The sequence below is a fragment of the Macrotis lagotis genome, chromosome 1 (assembly GCF_037893015.1).
Source record: "Macrotis lagotis isolate mMagLag1 chromosome 1, bilby.v1.9.chrom.fasta, whole genome shotgun sequence".
In the NCBI taxonomy this organism is placed as follows: domain Eukaryota; kingdom Metazoa; phylum Chordata; class Mammalia; order Peramelemorphia; family Peramelidae; genus Macrotis; species Macrotis lagotis.
In genome coordinates this window covers 741,093,834-741,109,810 of record NC_133658.1, presented here as the reverse complement: position 1 = coordinate 741,109,810, position 15,977 = coordinate 741,093,834, and the positions used below count along the sequence as shown (strand labels likewise).

The following is a 15,977-nucleotide window of genomic DNA, read 5'->3' as shown; positions in this document are numbered from 1 at the left end:
GGGGCTGGGTTTGGATGGACTGTCCAGGACCATAGGGCTGGGTGGATGCTGGGTAAGGGGTGGTATGTGGGTTCAGGGCCTCTTGTCCCCAGGGCCGGGGATCTGTCTGCTGCGCCATTCAACTACCCTACAGCAGAGACAGAGTGAAAGGAGAGAGAAAACATAGTTCATGGTAGTAGAGAAGTATGAATGGAGGGAGTTGCGATCAGCAATGGCAGCAGTGGAAAAATTTGGTAGTAACTTTTGTGATGGACTTATCCTAAAGAATGTGATCTACCCATGACAGAGCTAGTGGTATTGGAACAGACTGGAGCATTTATTATTATTATTATTATTATTATTATTATTATTATTATTTTCTGCGGGGTGTTGCAGGGCAAATGGGACTGGGTGGCCTGCCTGGGGCCTCACAGCTGGGTGCTTGTTGGGTGTCTGAGGCTGGATTTGGACCTGAGTGCTCCTGGCTCAAGGGTCAGTGATCTGTCTGCCACCCAGCCACCCCTACTATAATTATTATTATTATTACTATTTTATTTTATTTTATTTTGGGCTTCTTTTGGGGGGTTTCTTTTGGTTTTTGTAGGACAATGGGGTTGGGGTAGCTTGCATGGAGTCACACAGCTGGGTGATTGTTGGGTATCTGGGGCCGGATTTGGGCTCAGGTGCTCCTGGCTCCAGGGCTGGTGCTCCGTGCACTGTGCCACCTGGCCATACCTATTATCATTATCATTATTATTATTATTATTATTATTATTATTATTATTATTATTTTAATTTTTCCTCTCTTCCCTTTACTTTATCACTATATTTTCTTGGGGGGGGTATTATGTTTACTCTTAAACAAGAATATTTTAGTGGTGTATAAAAAAACATTATTTGTACAAAATAAAAATAAATAAATAAATAATTTTTTTAGAAATTAATAAGAAAAAAATTTTGTTGTTTTTGTTTTTGCAAGGAAATGGGGTTAAGTGACTTGTCCAAGGTCACACAGCTAGATAATTATTAAGTGATTTGAAGCTGGATTTGAACTCAGATCCTCCTGACTCCAGAACCAGTGCTCCATCCACTGCACTACCTAGATGCTCTGAAAAAAAAATTTTTTAAGATTAATTTGCATGCAAGATCTGGCTTACAAAATATAGAGCTGAAAAGGACTTTGCAACTCTAGTCCAATTCCTAATTTTACAAATGAGGGAAAAAAGATCCAGACAGATTAGGAAACTTGACCAAGGTCACACAGATAGTAAATGGCAGAGCTGAGATTTAAAGCTAAATCTAAGATGGGGAAAGAACTAGCTGTTTGGGGTCACTGCACTCCACTGACTTAGATGAGTGAGGACTGATGTGGAAGAGGAGAAATATCATTGGTTTCCTCCACTTGACTCAAAAACCAGGGTCGCTAAGGATATAGTTGCAATATATAGGTTTTGAGGAGTTCAATCCAAACTTCTGGGACAGTTAAAAACTGATCAACTGATCCCAACTTGGTTCCAGCTCCAAAGTCTCAACTCAAAATAATGAGGGAAGAAGACTTCTTAGAGGGATGCCCTGCAGGCAGAGCTAACAGTGTTAGTACACTAAGATGCAGGATCCCAGATGGATGGGTCCTGGTCCAGCACAGTTTCCTTTAGTGATGTTGCTTCTCAAACTAAGCACTCCAAAAATATCCTCCTATTGGATAATATTCTCAAGGCTGTACACAGTTAAGACAAACCAGATTTGTTTATAGTCTTTAGTTCTACCATCTCTCTTTAAAAAAAAATACTAGCAACTTCCGTGTCACACTAGAAAGTATAAGTTGGTTTACCTGATGTTTTCCAGTGCATTGGTTATCTGCTGCTCCTCAATATCATAGAGTTTCACCTTGAAACCTCCAGCAGCAAATAACATAGCCCAGCTTCGGCCAATGAGGCCACTAAAGGGAAAGAAAAATTAAGCAATGGCATAAGTCTCTGATTAACTGAAAAAATTGTACATTTTACACTGAAAAGCATTATTAGAGCAGGACATTACAGAAAGCTTGTCTTCTCATTTGAAATCTGAAATAAAATTTCTTATTGTCCTTTTCTAGTAAGTTTCTCCCTCTTCTTCCCTGTCTGTCACACACCAAACACACACACACACACACACACACACACACACACACACACACACACACACACACACACACACCCAGAGTTGCCTTCCAGTAGTAATCTTTTCCAGGACCCAGAATTAGAGTAGAACAGAGCACATAAATTTGATTTCCCCCTCTAGTCCTGACATGAACCACAGAAAACTGGATCTGAATAAAAGTTTAGATTATATATTCTCATAATATGAAAAAATTAATTGGTTTCCTTTTTCTGCCTAGAAAAATACAAAAACTATCATTTGAAAATATTACTCATATTTTAGATTTTAAAAAAACTATAAGCAACCATTGCTCTCCTACCAATATTTAATTTTGCCTAAAATTTTATTTCCATTGAAACAAAAAAAATCATTTAAACTCAAAGTGTGAAAAAAGCTGTCAAATAATAAGACTTTTTAATCCCCATTTCCATTGTCTGTGATCTCAAATATATAGGATCTGCCCTGACAGAGGGGATTTAAGACTGATTTAAATTCTATCTTCTGCAAAAAAAATCTCTTTTCTGCGCTTCTACCTATTTCTTCTGAGATTACCTTCCATTTTCCTTGTATGTTTTATATGTAAAAAGGATCTATGAGATAATATAAGCAAGAATCACAAAAGCTAAGTGAATAATCATTTATTTTAAGAACCTACAGGGCAGCTAGGGGATGAAGTGTAGAGTATGGACCCTGAAGCTAAGAGGACCCAATTCAAATCCAAATTCATACACTTGAAACTTAACTAGCTTGAAACTAATTTGGGCAAGTCACTTAATCCCATTCCCTCCCCACACACACACACACACACACACACACACACAAACACAAATTTTTTTAAACTAACTATATGTCACATATGTATTAAGTGCAGAGGATATAAATGGCAAAAACAGTCCCTGCCCTCAAGGAGCTCACATTCTAATGAGGGAAATAACACTGGAACAACTAAGTACATATAAACCATATTCAGGAAAAAGAACGGTAATCTCAGAGAGAGTATGCCCAGTCTACATTAGGTATATAATCCAAACATTTATTCAGATCCAGTTTGCTCTAGTTCATTTCAGGACCAAAAGAGAAATCAAATTTCTATGCTCTGTTCTACTCTGATTCTGGGTCCTGGGAGGGTTGCCACTAGAGGGCAATTTAGCATTTTCTCCAATAATCTAGAAGGGAAATTGTAATTACTAGTGTTTGCATTTTTTCCAATAACCCTTTCTCCTCTCTTCCTCACTGCCACTAATTCTCTCAATTTCATTCTTTCCACTTTTCTACACTTCCCTGGATCAGGTCCCAAGTCCTGGGGCTGTGACTGACCTAGGTAAATTTTGCCCCAGATTTCTATTTCTATAGCCAATAAGAAAGGCACTCCCCCTAGCAACCTACCTACTCTAGGCGGACTCCATTTACTTCAGGGTTTATATGCCTTTCTGGAGCTAAGCTGAAACTAAAACAATGAGTTTCACCATAATGAATCCCCTTCTTGGAGTCTCCATTTTGTGGAGGGACTCAGAATACTCTAACTTCATTCATCTCCAGGAATAGTTTCTGACTTTCTAGACTTAAACATGGCACCAAAGATATTCATCTCCTCCCTCCACACCCTCAACTCCCTGTTGTATGTAGTCTTCCCCCAGTTAGAATGTAAGCTCCTTGAAGGCAGAAACTTTCTATTTTAAGTGTTTAATAAATTCCTATTTCCTTCCATCTATTCATTCAGCAGGCATTTATTATCTACTACTATATGCTAGTCCAAAATTAGTAGACAAAGAAATGTTCTTAAAGCCTGGCTCTGGCTCCAAGTTTCCAAGTTGTTTTACCCAGAACAAAGGACTTAACCTCTCAGTGCTCCCACACAATAGACTAAAAGTTGCAAAGCAGGTATAAGTTAGAGAAAGTTTCTTCTATGGAAGATTACAGGTGACAAGTCTGATTTTTTTAAGAGCTAGGCATCAGGCATATCAAAAACTGGAGTCATTTCTCTCCTTAAGAGGCTTACATTAATTTTATTTTGTTTTTGTTTTGCTTTGCTTTAACATAACATGGAGATCTACTCTTAGTTTCCACAAAGTTTTCTTCTTTTGGTTCAGTCTTTTGATTTCATCACTATAGGAAACTCCTCATACCAAAGCATATCAACTATCTGCCAGTAATTTACAATTTTAAAGTGTTGCCTAGAATACTGAGAGGTAAATACTTAGCCCATGGGCAGAAAATTTGTATGTGTTAAAGACAGAACTCCAACTCAAGTCTTTCTCTCCTTAAAGACATCATCTTTTCCACCTCTCCATGCTATCTCTCAAGCTAAATGAGAGGAACACTAATTGTGGAACTAAAAAGTCAACCCTGGGTTCAAATACAATTGTTAAAAAAAAAAAAGGGAAACAGGACACAAAAAAAGGGGAAACTGTGGTGAACAACACAAGAGTTAGGAAAAAGACTAAAAAATTGGGACAGCTACATCCTGGGAAAGTCTAGTCTTCTTTCCATTTAGTATGCCAACTCAATGCTTACTTAAAGAGTTCTGTAAACACAGTCAGGGCCATTTTTGAGGCAGAAGGTCAAATGGTACTGTGAAAGGTTGTGTGTAAAGTCAAAAGTTGACAGCATACTGACACAATTGGTATAACTCATATGAAGCAATTGAATGTTTTAAGATGCACATTTAAACATCCAAAGTGTCCTTCACATATGAATAAGATATAACTAACAGGGCGGCTAGGTGGCGTAATGGATAAAGCACCGGCCTTGGAGTCAGGGGTACCTGGGTTCAAATCCGGTCTCAGACACTTAATAATTACCTAGCTGTGTGGCCTTGGGCAAGCCACTTAACCCCATTTGCCTTGCAAAAACCTAAAAGAAAAAAAAAGATATAACCAACAGCAACTGCTAAAAGTACAGAGGTAATAGGGAGTCATTGCAGGTTCTTGTTCTGGAGATATGGTCATATCTGTTATATTTAATAACAACAACAATAATATAACAATTAGTATTTATATAGTATATTAAGATTTGCCAAGCACTTTACAAATATTATCTTATTTGATCCTCACAACAATGCCTGGATAGGTGCTTTTATTATACTTAATTGATAGTTCAGGAAGCTGGGACTGATATGTTAAGAAACTTACCCAGGGTCATACAGCTAATATATATCTGAAGAAGAATTTGAATTCAGGTCTTCCTGATCCAGGCCCAGCAGTCTACCCACAGTACCACCTAACTGCCTTCATTTAGGAATACTAACTTGACAGCTAACTTGGGGGGGCGGGGAATAAATTCAAGAGAGGAAGATTCTTGGATACAGGGAAGACCAAGGGAAAGAAAGAAAAGATGGTCAAATATCTTTATGAACACTAAGGGGAATGGGAAGAGAAAGAAGAAGTTAGGTGGAATAAAGGAGTTGGCAAATGTTGGCACTGCTAATTTAAAAATATGCAACATTTGTCACTTATGGTGACCTGGGAATTTCTGCAAGTATTTCTTAAATAATTTGTTGAATTAATACAATCTTAAAATAGGTGGGGGCTTTTCTGGCTTACATTGGTAAACCAAGGTCACAGATACTCCTTGGGTATTAACTATTCACATGTGCAAAATCTTTCCATAACTGAAAAACAAAAGAATATCTTGGAAAAAACTGAATGGCAAAAATGCACTACTTCCCCCCAAGAAGCTACTATATAATGAAATGAAATGGGACAGTTAGAACCAGATCAAAAAAGCCCTAACACTGCAGTCTCAGTTTATAGTTATTGACAAAAAAGGGAAAAGCACTAAAATGATAGAGAAATCAGGATGTTGGGCAGTAATCAGATATGGGATACATTTAGCCAAAAACTGTTTGGGGGGGGGGGGGCAAATGATAGTGTTCGGGGTTGTCCCAAGTCCAGAGTCTGATCCTCAGAATCAGTGACACAATATTATCTACCCACAATTATGTGATCAGGCTCTGGGAAATGTTTTTATAAACAACTTTTTTAAGAGATTGGTTTATAAACCAGTTGAGAGTTTACTGATTTACAGTAGGAGATATACTTGGTAGGATAACCAATACTGATGCAAGTGCATGAGGCATATCGTTTTTCTGGGCAAGAGACTCCAAGAGACCAAAGTAGAAAACAAGATTGCTGGGTAAGCATAAAAATGGAGTTTGGCCCCAGAGGTCAGAATGAGAAACAAAATGCAAAAGTTGAAGAGAGGCAAATTTCAGCTCCTTGTAAGGAAAAAGCTTTCCATCAGACTAGTCCAAAAACAGACTAGCTTGCCTCAAAAGAAAGTGAGGTTCCTTCATCATTTAATTTTACAACAAACAATAATGAAGAATCCACTCTGTTCAAGACATTATTCTATGTGTATAGAGAGATAAATGAAATAGTTTCTGAATCAAAGGAGTTTATATTCTATTAGTGAAACAATGTATACAAGTAACAGTAGAGATGAAATTATTTCAGAAAGGAAAGAGTACTAATTAACAATCTTAGGTGAGGGGAGAAATGTGGAAAGGTTTTTTACACAGAAAGTGGTACCTGTGTTGAACCTTGAATGAAGTTTGGCATTCTAAGAGGGAATATATTCCAGGAATGGGGGAACAATCTATGTAAAAGCAGAGAAAGGAAACAGAATATTGAGTCCAGGATTCAAAGTCTTCTGCAAGCTGCCAACACTCCTGCTTTTCTAGCCTCATCTCAAAATTACTATGGATACTACACTTAGGGGAAAAAACATTGTTTCCTATTCCTACAAAATGCCCTGAAATTTCTTTTCTCTGTTCTCAAGCTGTTCCCTAAACCTGCAGACTCCTTCCTTCCCATCCCTGAAAACCCTGAAGTCTGTTTATGAACTGCAAAATAATTGGTAAAAGACTTTATTGACAGAGGGGACCAAAATTTCTTGCTAGCCCTGACATCATCATAATAATAATTACAATTGCATACAGGGTATGCTAAAAGTTAAAACTATACTAAGACTTTTAGAATATATGTATGTGTGTGCATGCATGCATGCATCAGCACAGGCATTGTGGAAGGAAAAATAAAATTTTTTATTATCTATTACCTGCTATAGGCTTAACTCTACAATCAACTATATCTGAACTCTATGATTGGCCCTGACCATAAAAATACCCATATTTTAAATTAGAAGTCTGATTCTTCTAATTGGTCAGTTTATTGATATATCTCTCCAATCCAAATGGGTTTCATATTCAAGTACTAAAAATTACATTAACTGATCTTCATTTTCCACATGGAAAAAAACTTACTTTGCATCTAAAACTGACTTCAACAGAAAAACTGAGTTCATTGGGCTCTACAAGGCTATAGACTTGATTAACAGTAAAACTTAGAGGCATTTGGTAAAAGATAGGAAAAAAGGAACTAAAAAGGTCAGGAAGACACACACACACACACAGACAGAGACATACACAGTTTTCTGGGTGGATCCAACATTATAGGGAGAAGCTAGGAAGTTTCCTGAACTTTTCACTCTGCATCAACTTTAAATGAAGCCTCTAAAGACACTAAAGTTAGGGGCGGCTAGGTGGCACAGTAGGGGTGGCTAGGTGGCGCAGTAAATAGAGCACCAGCCTTGGAGTCAGGAGTACCTGGGTTCAAATCTGACCTCAGACACTTAATAATTACCCAGCCGTGTGGCCTTGGGCAAGCCACTTAACCCCATTGCCTTGAAAAATCTAAAAAAATTTTTAAAAAAATAAAGACACTAAAGTTACAGAACCCACAAAAAGATGGAAATGAAACAACTTTTCAATTCAAGTTATCTTAAAGGGACTTCAGGAAAGATGTTTCCCCAGAAGCACAATGCAGCATAGGCAGGGAAAAGAGAAGCCAGCAGGCTCATGGTTACCGCACAGATCCCAACTCAGTGAGTCACTGGTACAACAGGACAGCAGTGAGGGTCCCAGCCCCAACATAGAAGGCACACTGCCTCAGAACACCTATGCTGGACCGAACTATCATAACACAGGTTGCACATGGAAGGCCAGAGACCAGACCCCTGGTCCCCAGCACAAAAACTTGGGACTCTGCCCTCTATGCCCCAGGAGCAGAGCTCAACTTTCAAAATGAGAAAAAAAAAAAAGTTTTAACCATAGAAAGCTGCTATGTGACAGGGAAGTTCAAAACACTATCTCAGAAGAGGAAAGCAATGACAAAATGTCTACATAATGAAGCCTCAAAGGGGATTATGAATTAGTTACAAATTCAAAAAGTTCTCCTGGAAGGGCTCAAAAAGGACTTTAAAAAAAAGAGGAAGAAGAAAAATTGAGAAAAGAATTGAGAGCCACGTAGGAGAATTATGAAAAATTGGAAAAGGAAAATTATCTTTAAAAGTAGATTTGGCCAGGGGCACAGTGGATAGAGCATCAGCCATGGAGACAGGAGGACTTGAGTTCAAATGTAGCCTCAATCACTTAATAATTATCTACCTGTGTGACTCTGGATAAGTCACTTCATCCCATTGCCTTGCAAAAGCAAAAACAAAAAAAGTAGAATTGGCCAGATGGAAAAGAAGGTACAAAAACTAACTGGAAAAAATAAATCTCTACAAATTAGAATTGGGCAAGTGGAAACTAAGTGACTATATTCCATCAAGAATCCATCAAACAAAATCAAAGGATTGAAAAAATAGTAGAAAATGGAATGTAACTTATATGAAAAATAGATCCAAGAGAGATAATTTAAGAATAAGTGGACTACTTGGAGGCATGATCAAAAAAGGACAACATCTTTCAGGAGATTATCAAGGAAAACTGTCTGAATATTCTAGAACAAAAGGATAAAATAGTCCTTGAAAGAATCCATTGATCACCTTCTAAAACAGATCCCAAAATAAAAATTTCAAGGAATATTGTAGTCAAATTTCAAAACTATCAGCTAAAGGAGAAAATACTGCAAGTAGCCAAAAAGAAATAATTCAGATACCAAGGAATCACAGTCAGGAGAACACAGGATTTGGCAGCTTCAACATTAAAGAACCAGAGGAATGTAATCTGTAAATGGAAGTCTGTAAAATGGAGGTCATAATGACATCTATCTTCTAGGGCTGTTATGAGGATCAAATGAGATAAACATTGTAAAACTGCTTAGCACATTGTAAGCCCTTAATAACGCTTATTTTCTTCCTTCTATTTCCTTCTTCATTTAGTTTATATGATAAAGGAGTATAAATAACATACAAGTTAAACCCAACACTTTAATATTATCATAAAAAGGGAAGGAGTACAGAGTCTGCTAGGAGTCTATTTGTGTAACACAATAAAAGGTAAAAGGGACATTTAAGAAATTTTTTCATTGAGATCCCAAACAGAACAGGAGAGAGGTTTTATATAACATGATTCATAAGGGGCATAACATTGAAGTGATACTGTTAACAAGATAAAAAATCCTGAGGATAGACACAGTGAACAAGGAGACAATATTACACTTTATAAAATTATTAGTTTGTTTTGGGTACCTGAATAAGCAATTTTAAATCAAATAATAAAAGAAGAATGATAAAGCTGCCTTGTGTATCATCTAAACTGTAAACCTTCAAAGCAGAAACAAATGTTGAAGATTTTAGTTAACTTTATAAGAGGATATAAGATATCAGGAAATGTTAAATAATACTCCTTGACCTGGAATAGTTTTATTCAAGTTTTAAGTGGCCCAGTGGATCAAGACCTCAGGCCTATGCCAGGAAAGCTGTTAATTTTACTAAGCTGCTCATTTTACTGATGAAGAAATTGAGGCTCAAAGAAGTAAAGTTACTTATCCACAATTATACTGGTTATAATTAATGATATTTCTATTATGAAGGAAAGACCAGGATTTAAATTCTGATCTCCGGATTCCTATTCAGGAGTCTTTCCATAATGCCATGCTTACCTCTATTATAATTCTTTTTGGGGGTTTGCTACAAAGCCAAATCTTTCAAGAGTAAAAACATACGCTACTACTAAAAGACTGAATTCAGAGTTGCCATTTTCCATAATGAAAAGAATATCTGGGGTTTTTTTTCCAACTTATCATCAATGCCTCTAAATTCACATAAAAATAGTAGACATTTATGTAGCAAATACTATGTGCCACACACTGTGTGAAGCCCTTTACAAATATTATCTCACTTGATCTTCACACAACCATGGGAGATGGGTGTTATTATTATTATTATTATTATTATTATTATTACATCTTACAGTATTACAACTTTACAGTTAAGGAAACTGAGAACACAGAAGTTAAGTGACGGACCCAGGATCACACAGCTAATGAGTATTTGAGACTGGGTTTAAGTTCAGGTCAAGGAGTATTATTTAACATTTCCTGAAATCTTATATCCTCCCATAAAGTTAATTAAAAACAACTTCTAATAGTTGATCTTCATCTGTTGAGAAGATATAAATAATAATAATGATAATAGCTTACATCTGCATATTCTTCAGTCAAGTCACCTCTAACTCTGCAAAAAAAAAAGATAGGTAGGTACCTTCTCATATCTCTTCTTTAACTCCTTTGGTCACTGTAATTTCAAAACATTCAAGCTTCAATCTGTTACTGTTGTAGAAACTGTGCATATTGTTTTACTGGCTGTGCTTACTTCATTCTGAATTAGTATATGTCTACTAATATTTCTCTGCATACTCCAAATTCCAATACATTCATATATTACTGGTTTAGCCATTTCCTGAAGTCAAGAATACCTGAACTCAAATCCAGTCTCAGATACTTATTAGCTATGTGACCCTAGGCACATTCATATAAAGCTAGTTTATCCATTTTCCCCAGAATCTTTGTTTCTAGTTCTTTTTTACTACAAAAAGTGATGGTATAAAGATTTTGCTATAGTTGAAACCTGTCTTTTTTTCTCATTGGCTTACTTAGAGCAAATATCTACCGAACATTGAGATCTCTAATGTGAGGGTATGGATATTTTAATCACTTTCCTAGCAGAATTTCAAACTTATTTTCCAAAAATACCTGGGCTAACTCACACTTCCAACATTTCCCTGTCTTTTTTTTTGTTTAGATTTTGCAAGGCAATGGGGTTAAGTGGCTTGCCCAAGGCCACACGGCTAGGTAATTATTAAGTGTCTGAGGCTGGATTTGAACCCAGGTATTCCTGACTCTAAGGCCGGTGCTCTATCCACTGCACCACCTAGCCGCCCCCATTTCCCTGTCTTTCAACAATCCTTCCAATGTGGACTATTCCCAATTTTTTTCACCTTTACCAATTTGCTGGGTGTGTAATGATGGTGTTAAAGTGATGCATAACAAATGGTATATGTCTGATAAATGCTTTTAGATTAATTAAAAATAAAAATAAGCCCTTAAGAAAAATTAATACTATTGAGATTTTCTTGGAAAATGTCAATATTAATACAAACCCAAAGCAAAATTTTGCTATAACTTTAAAAAAGGCAAATAATCATTCCATCAATGTAATAACCAGGTACAATTTTAGTACCTGCCATGGAGAATACCATTGGTATCCAGAGAAAGAACTATGGAATTTAAACAAAGATAAAAATCTATTACCTTCAATTTTTTTTAAGTGTCTTATGTACTATAGCTATCCCACTAGCTCTGTTTCTACTAGTCCCTTCTCTCCTTTCCTATCCCATGTAACATCCTCATTGAGGACATTTCTCTAAACTCCCTAGGCCTGATGGTATTCAAAAAAATAATTAAGAAATTCTTACGGAAAGTATCATTTAGAAAAAAGAGAAAAGGATTTCATGTGCAAAGGGTACTTTTCTGATAACTGGCTATCAACAAGAGTCTGATATTGACAGAAAAGGTAGAAAGTCAAGAGCTGAATCTTTTTTCTTAAATTAAAATGGGGGAACAAGATCAAATCTGACCTCAGACGCTTCTATCCGTGTGACCCTGAGGTCCAAATGCCTCAAAACAATTTAAAATGGATAATTGAATACCCTGAAATCCTAGCATATGGCTTACAGGAAACCTTTAATAAACTTTCCTAGCCCAATCTCCATCTTCTTCCATTTTTTGCTTGTTTCACTGAAGAAACTGAAGGAGAGATGTAAAGAATGGGAGACATGATATTTCAATACATATCATCAAGACAAATTTTTATTTATTTTTAAACTTAAGACATTAAGGTTTAGGAGCACTTTGGGTTTGAACATTAAATCCCAGTTGCATTTTATATATTAGAAATAAGCTGGGTAAAAGACTTCAGGAAATGTGGTTGCTGTATAGTAGACCTCCAAATGTGTCAAAAGGGCACTAAGCATGGGAGTCATCCCCATCAGATAACCATTTCTATCTACAAGGTCACTTTTTACTCCTTCACCACACAACAGCAGGCCAAAGTCAGGTTAATCTTCACCATTCCCTGGACCGAAAGTCAATAGAAAACTTACAGAATTCACAAATTCCACTGGTAATTAATGATAAAAAGAAATACTGTTTCCTCAACTTGATTTTTCCGGGGACAAGAAACTAAACATTTCAACTGTGTGAAGTCAAGTGCCCAAAGCCCTTTTTAAGATACAATGTCATTCTACTACAATAGCAAAAAAAAAAAAAAACCTACTTTGTTTAAACAGTAAAAGTTTATTTTCAGAAAAAAAAATCTATTGTTATATGTGCAAAATGTATCTCAAATTGATAAAATATCATCCAACGGGAAAAAATATATTCTATCACTGCAACTTTTGTCACTTAGGGAAGGTTTACCTGTATTGATCCCAAAGTCAAAAGAGTTAAAGGAAAGAATTGGGTTGGGAGAAAGTGAATTTCCTTCTGCAATAAACTTTTCACAGTCCTCCTTAATCTTCTTGCCTTTCCTTTGAGTCTATTCCCAGTTAATCTGACAAATATCTTGTCCATAGGGGTTCATAAATTTGACTAGCAGCTCCTTAAGAGCAGGGACTGACTTTTTTGCTTCTCTGAGTACCCAAGTGCCTGGCACACATTGGGCTCGTTGACTGCCTCCACCAGACCGAATTAAATTCACCCGAAGGTGCTGCCCCTGTTTCAGGGCTCTCATCCAGCTTCCCAGAGATGTCCGAAATGCATCACCTGAAGCTCTAAGAAAACGTATGCGACTGCACACCAGCAGACACAGCCAGGGAGGCCACAGGCCTCCACGCCAGGTTAACTTAATTACAAAACTGGAACAAGAAGTGGGTTGTGCACTTTTTTCCAAATTAAATGGAGATTGGGTTGCACTTTGGGGGAGGCTTTTGAAAAAAATATCATAAAAATTATTTGAAAACAGGAAAATCGTCCGCAGCTGCCAAAGCTGCCACGCCGCGGGGGTCGGGGAATGGATTGGAGGGGGGCGGCTCCTAGTTCAGGTAGAAATAACTACAATCTCCAACTTCTCTTCTCCCCAAGGTTGCAAATGGCAGCCGGCCGGGTTCTGTGGCCGAGCCCCAGCTGGGCACGCCGAAAGGTTTACCTGCCAAAAATCACAACACTGCCATCCTGAGTGGAAGTCATCTCCTGGGCTTGCGGGGTCACAGCCGGGAGCCCGATAGCCTAGGAGCCCCTGCTGCCGGAGCGGTGCCTGGGAGGAGGGGAGGAAAGGAGAGGAGAGGAGAGAAGGGGAGGGGGAGGAGGAGGAGGAGGAGGGGAGGGGGAGACCGGCCAGCCCGACTCCGAGAAAGGGCTTCTTAAAGGGCACCTAGAGGAATGTAACTCGCACGCTCATTGGCTCCTCCTTCGCTTCTCCTTCTGCGAGGACTCCTCTGAAGCGAGATGAAAGGAGTCCTCCGATAGGCTGCGGGGAGCGAGCGCCTGGGGAAGCGTCACTGCAGCGGGGGCCCTCGGAGGCCGGCTCGCGGCTGGGCGCGCTAATGGGCGCAGCCCCAGAACTTAACCCTTGGGGAGAGCTGAATGGCTGGGTGCGGCCGGTGAAGTCCGCAAAGCCATCGGATGAGGTGATGTCTAAGGAGCCTCCGAGGGCCAGGAGGGGCCCGACCGAGTCCATTCCAACTTTTAAGAAAAAAAAAAAAAACTCTTCTTTTCCAGCCTTAGAATTGAAAACTAAGTTGCTTTAGTCTGCCAAAATAAAAGCCGGTCTTTTTTGCACGCGGATTGTTCACTAATTATTCAAAGGGTGGAAAGGAAAGCTGCCACTATCTTCAGACACACCCAAACAGGTTTGGATTGCAACTGTTACAACCTTCAAATTTGATAGTGTTTCTCTCTGGATTTGCCCCGGTACCTCCCTTCCTTCCACAACTTTCGTGGCTTTATCAGTCTTTGAGAGAGACTAAAAGTTTCCGTGAAATTGAATTACGCTGTATGAAGAGAAATGGGAAGAGCTGCGTGATTTTCAAAGCCTACTTCGAAATGATTTACTTGAAAGGAAAAAAATAATTGTCTAGGGTGACTGCTGTGACACACTGTGACATATTGACTCCTGAACCACCAAACAGGAAGCAGTCCATGAAGAGGGAATGACATAAATTTCCACACAGGCTTTCCGTTTGCTACAAACGAGAAAGCTGCAGGCCCAGAAGGGAGCAATGATTGATCCAAATTCACTCAACTACCAACTATTAGATCTGATGGTTTTGGAGACCTTTTCCACTATGTAACAATATTAATTCAGTATAACAAGTGAGGACCTTAAAGAACGCCATTTTAGGGGCGACTAGGTGGCGCTGCCCTGGAGTCAGGAGTACCTGGGTTCAAATCTGCCCTCAGACACTTAATAATGACCTAGCTGTATGGCCTTGGGCAAGCCACTTAACCCCAATTTGCCTTGCAAAAACCTAAAAAAAAAAAAAGCATAAAGAATGGCATTTTAGACTGGATTCCAGAGTATGATACAATGTGGCTAAAAAGATTGGGGCCAGATTTTTTAAGACCTTAAAATGGAACAGACTCTAATAGTAGAATGGAAGACACGAATAGAGTCAGATAGTCATGTGTGTGCTTAAAGAAAACTTTGACTACAGGGTTTAGGATATGGACGGGTATAGAGAAAGCCATGAGGCAGAAAGACCAATTAGTATGACTTTGCAATAATTTAGGAAAGCCCTGATGAGGGCTTTAATTAAGGGAGTTGCTATGTGAATTAAAAGGATGGGTTGGATACAAGAGATATAATTTAGGTAAAATCATCAAGATCAGATATGGAGAGTTGGGCAGGGCAAGGGAGTGAAGAATCAAACATAATTCTGAAACTATGAGCCTGAGGTATTGAAAGGATGGTAGTGCCTTTGGGCACTTTTCCAGAGAAGTCTGGAAAAGAAGGGTTAAGGGTAAAGATAATATGTTCAATTTTAAACATATTGAATTTAAGATGCCTTTGAGACAACCAGTTTGAAATATTCAGTAGGGAGTTGGTGATACAGGACTGAAGCACAAGGGAACAATTTTATCCCAAATGGCCAGTAGTTATTGCTGGAATAAGAAGAGGAAATGGTAAAACCATAAAGGTATAATGGGTAGAAGACAGGCAAAACTGCTCACAGTATCAGAAGGGTTTTACAGAGAAAAGATCAGGTCTGAGTCTATATTTGCCCATGCAATGCTGCTAGAGAGAATTTGGAGGGCTACTAGTTGGCAGTGGTCTTAGGGGTCCAGCAGAGGGCACTGGTTAATAGTTTTCAGTGAAGGAGTTTGGAAAACAGTTATAACTGTATAAGCTTTGGAAGTTCAAAATCATTGAATCATCAGAGGTCCAGGAAGCTGAAGTTTATGCTAGGATTTGCCATAAATCAGATGATTAGAAGCAAAGTCCTGATGTTACTTGACCTCACCCAGCTGACAATAGAGATACTGACTCATCTAATATCCAGCATTCATGTAGCATTTAGAAGTTAAATGTGGTAAGTCAATGTTATGAAGAAAATACATTAAGTCTGAGCCCATTCT

The 15,977-nt window shown here is 38.2% G+C and overlaps 1 protein-coding gene across 1 annotated transcript in view; it reads right to left on the bottom strand.

Annotated features, from left to right (window-relative positions):
- The window catches only part of CRYL1 (crystallin lambda 1), a 200,404-nt gene extending 186,680 nt beyond the window's left edge, over positions 1 to 13,724 (bottom strand). The window contains exons 1-2 of the mRNA XM_074216246.1: positions 13,549 to 13,724; positions 1,811 to 1,918 (exon numbers count right to left, since the gene is read on the bottom strand). Coding sequence (XP_074072347.1) covers positions 1,811 to 1,918; positions 13,549 to 13,589 — 149 coding nt within the window. The 5' untranslated portion in view covers positions 13,590 to 13,724. The remainder of the gene's footprint in view (positions 1 to 1,810; positions 1,919 to 13,548) is intronic.
- Positions 13,725 to 15,977: the final 2,253 nt, after the last annotated feature.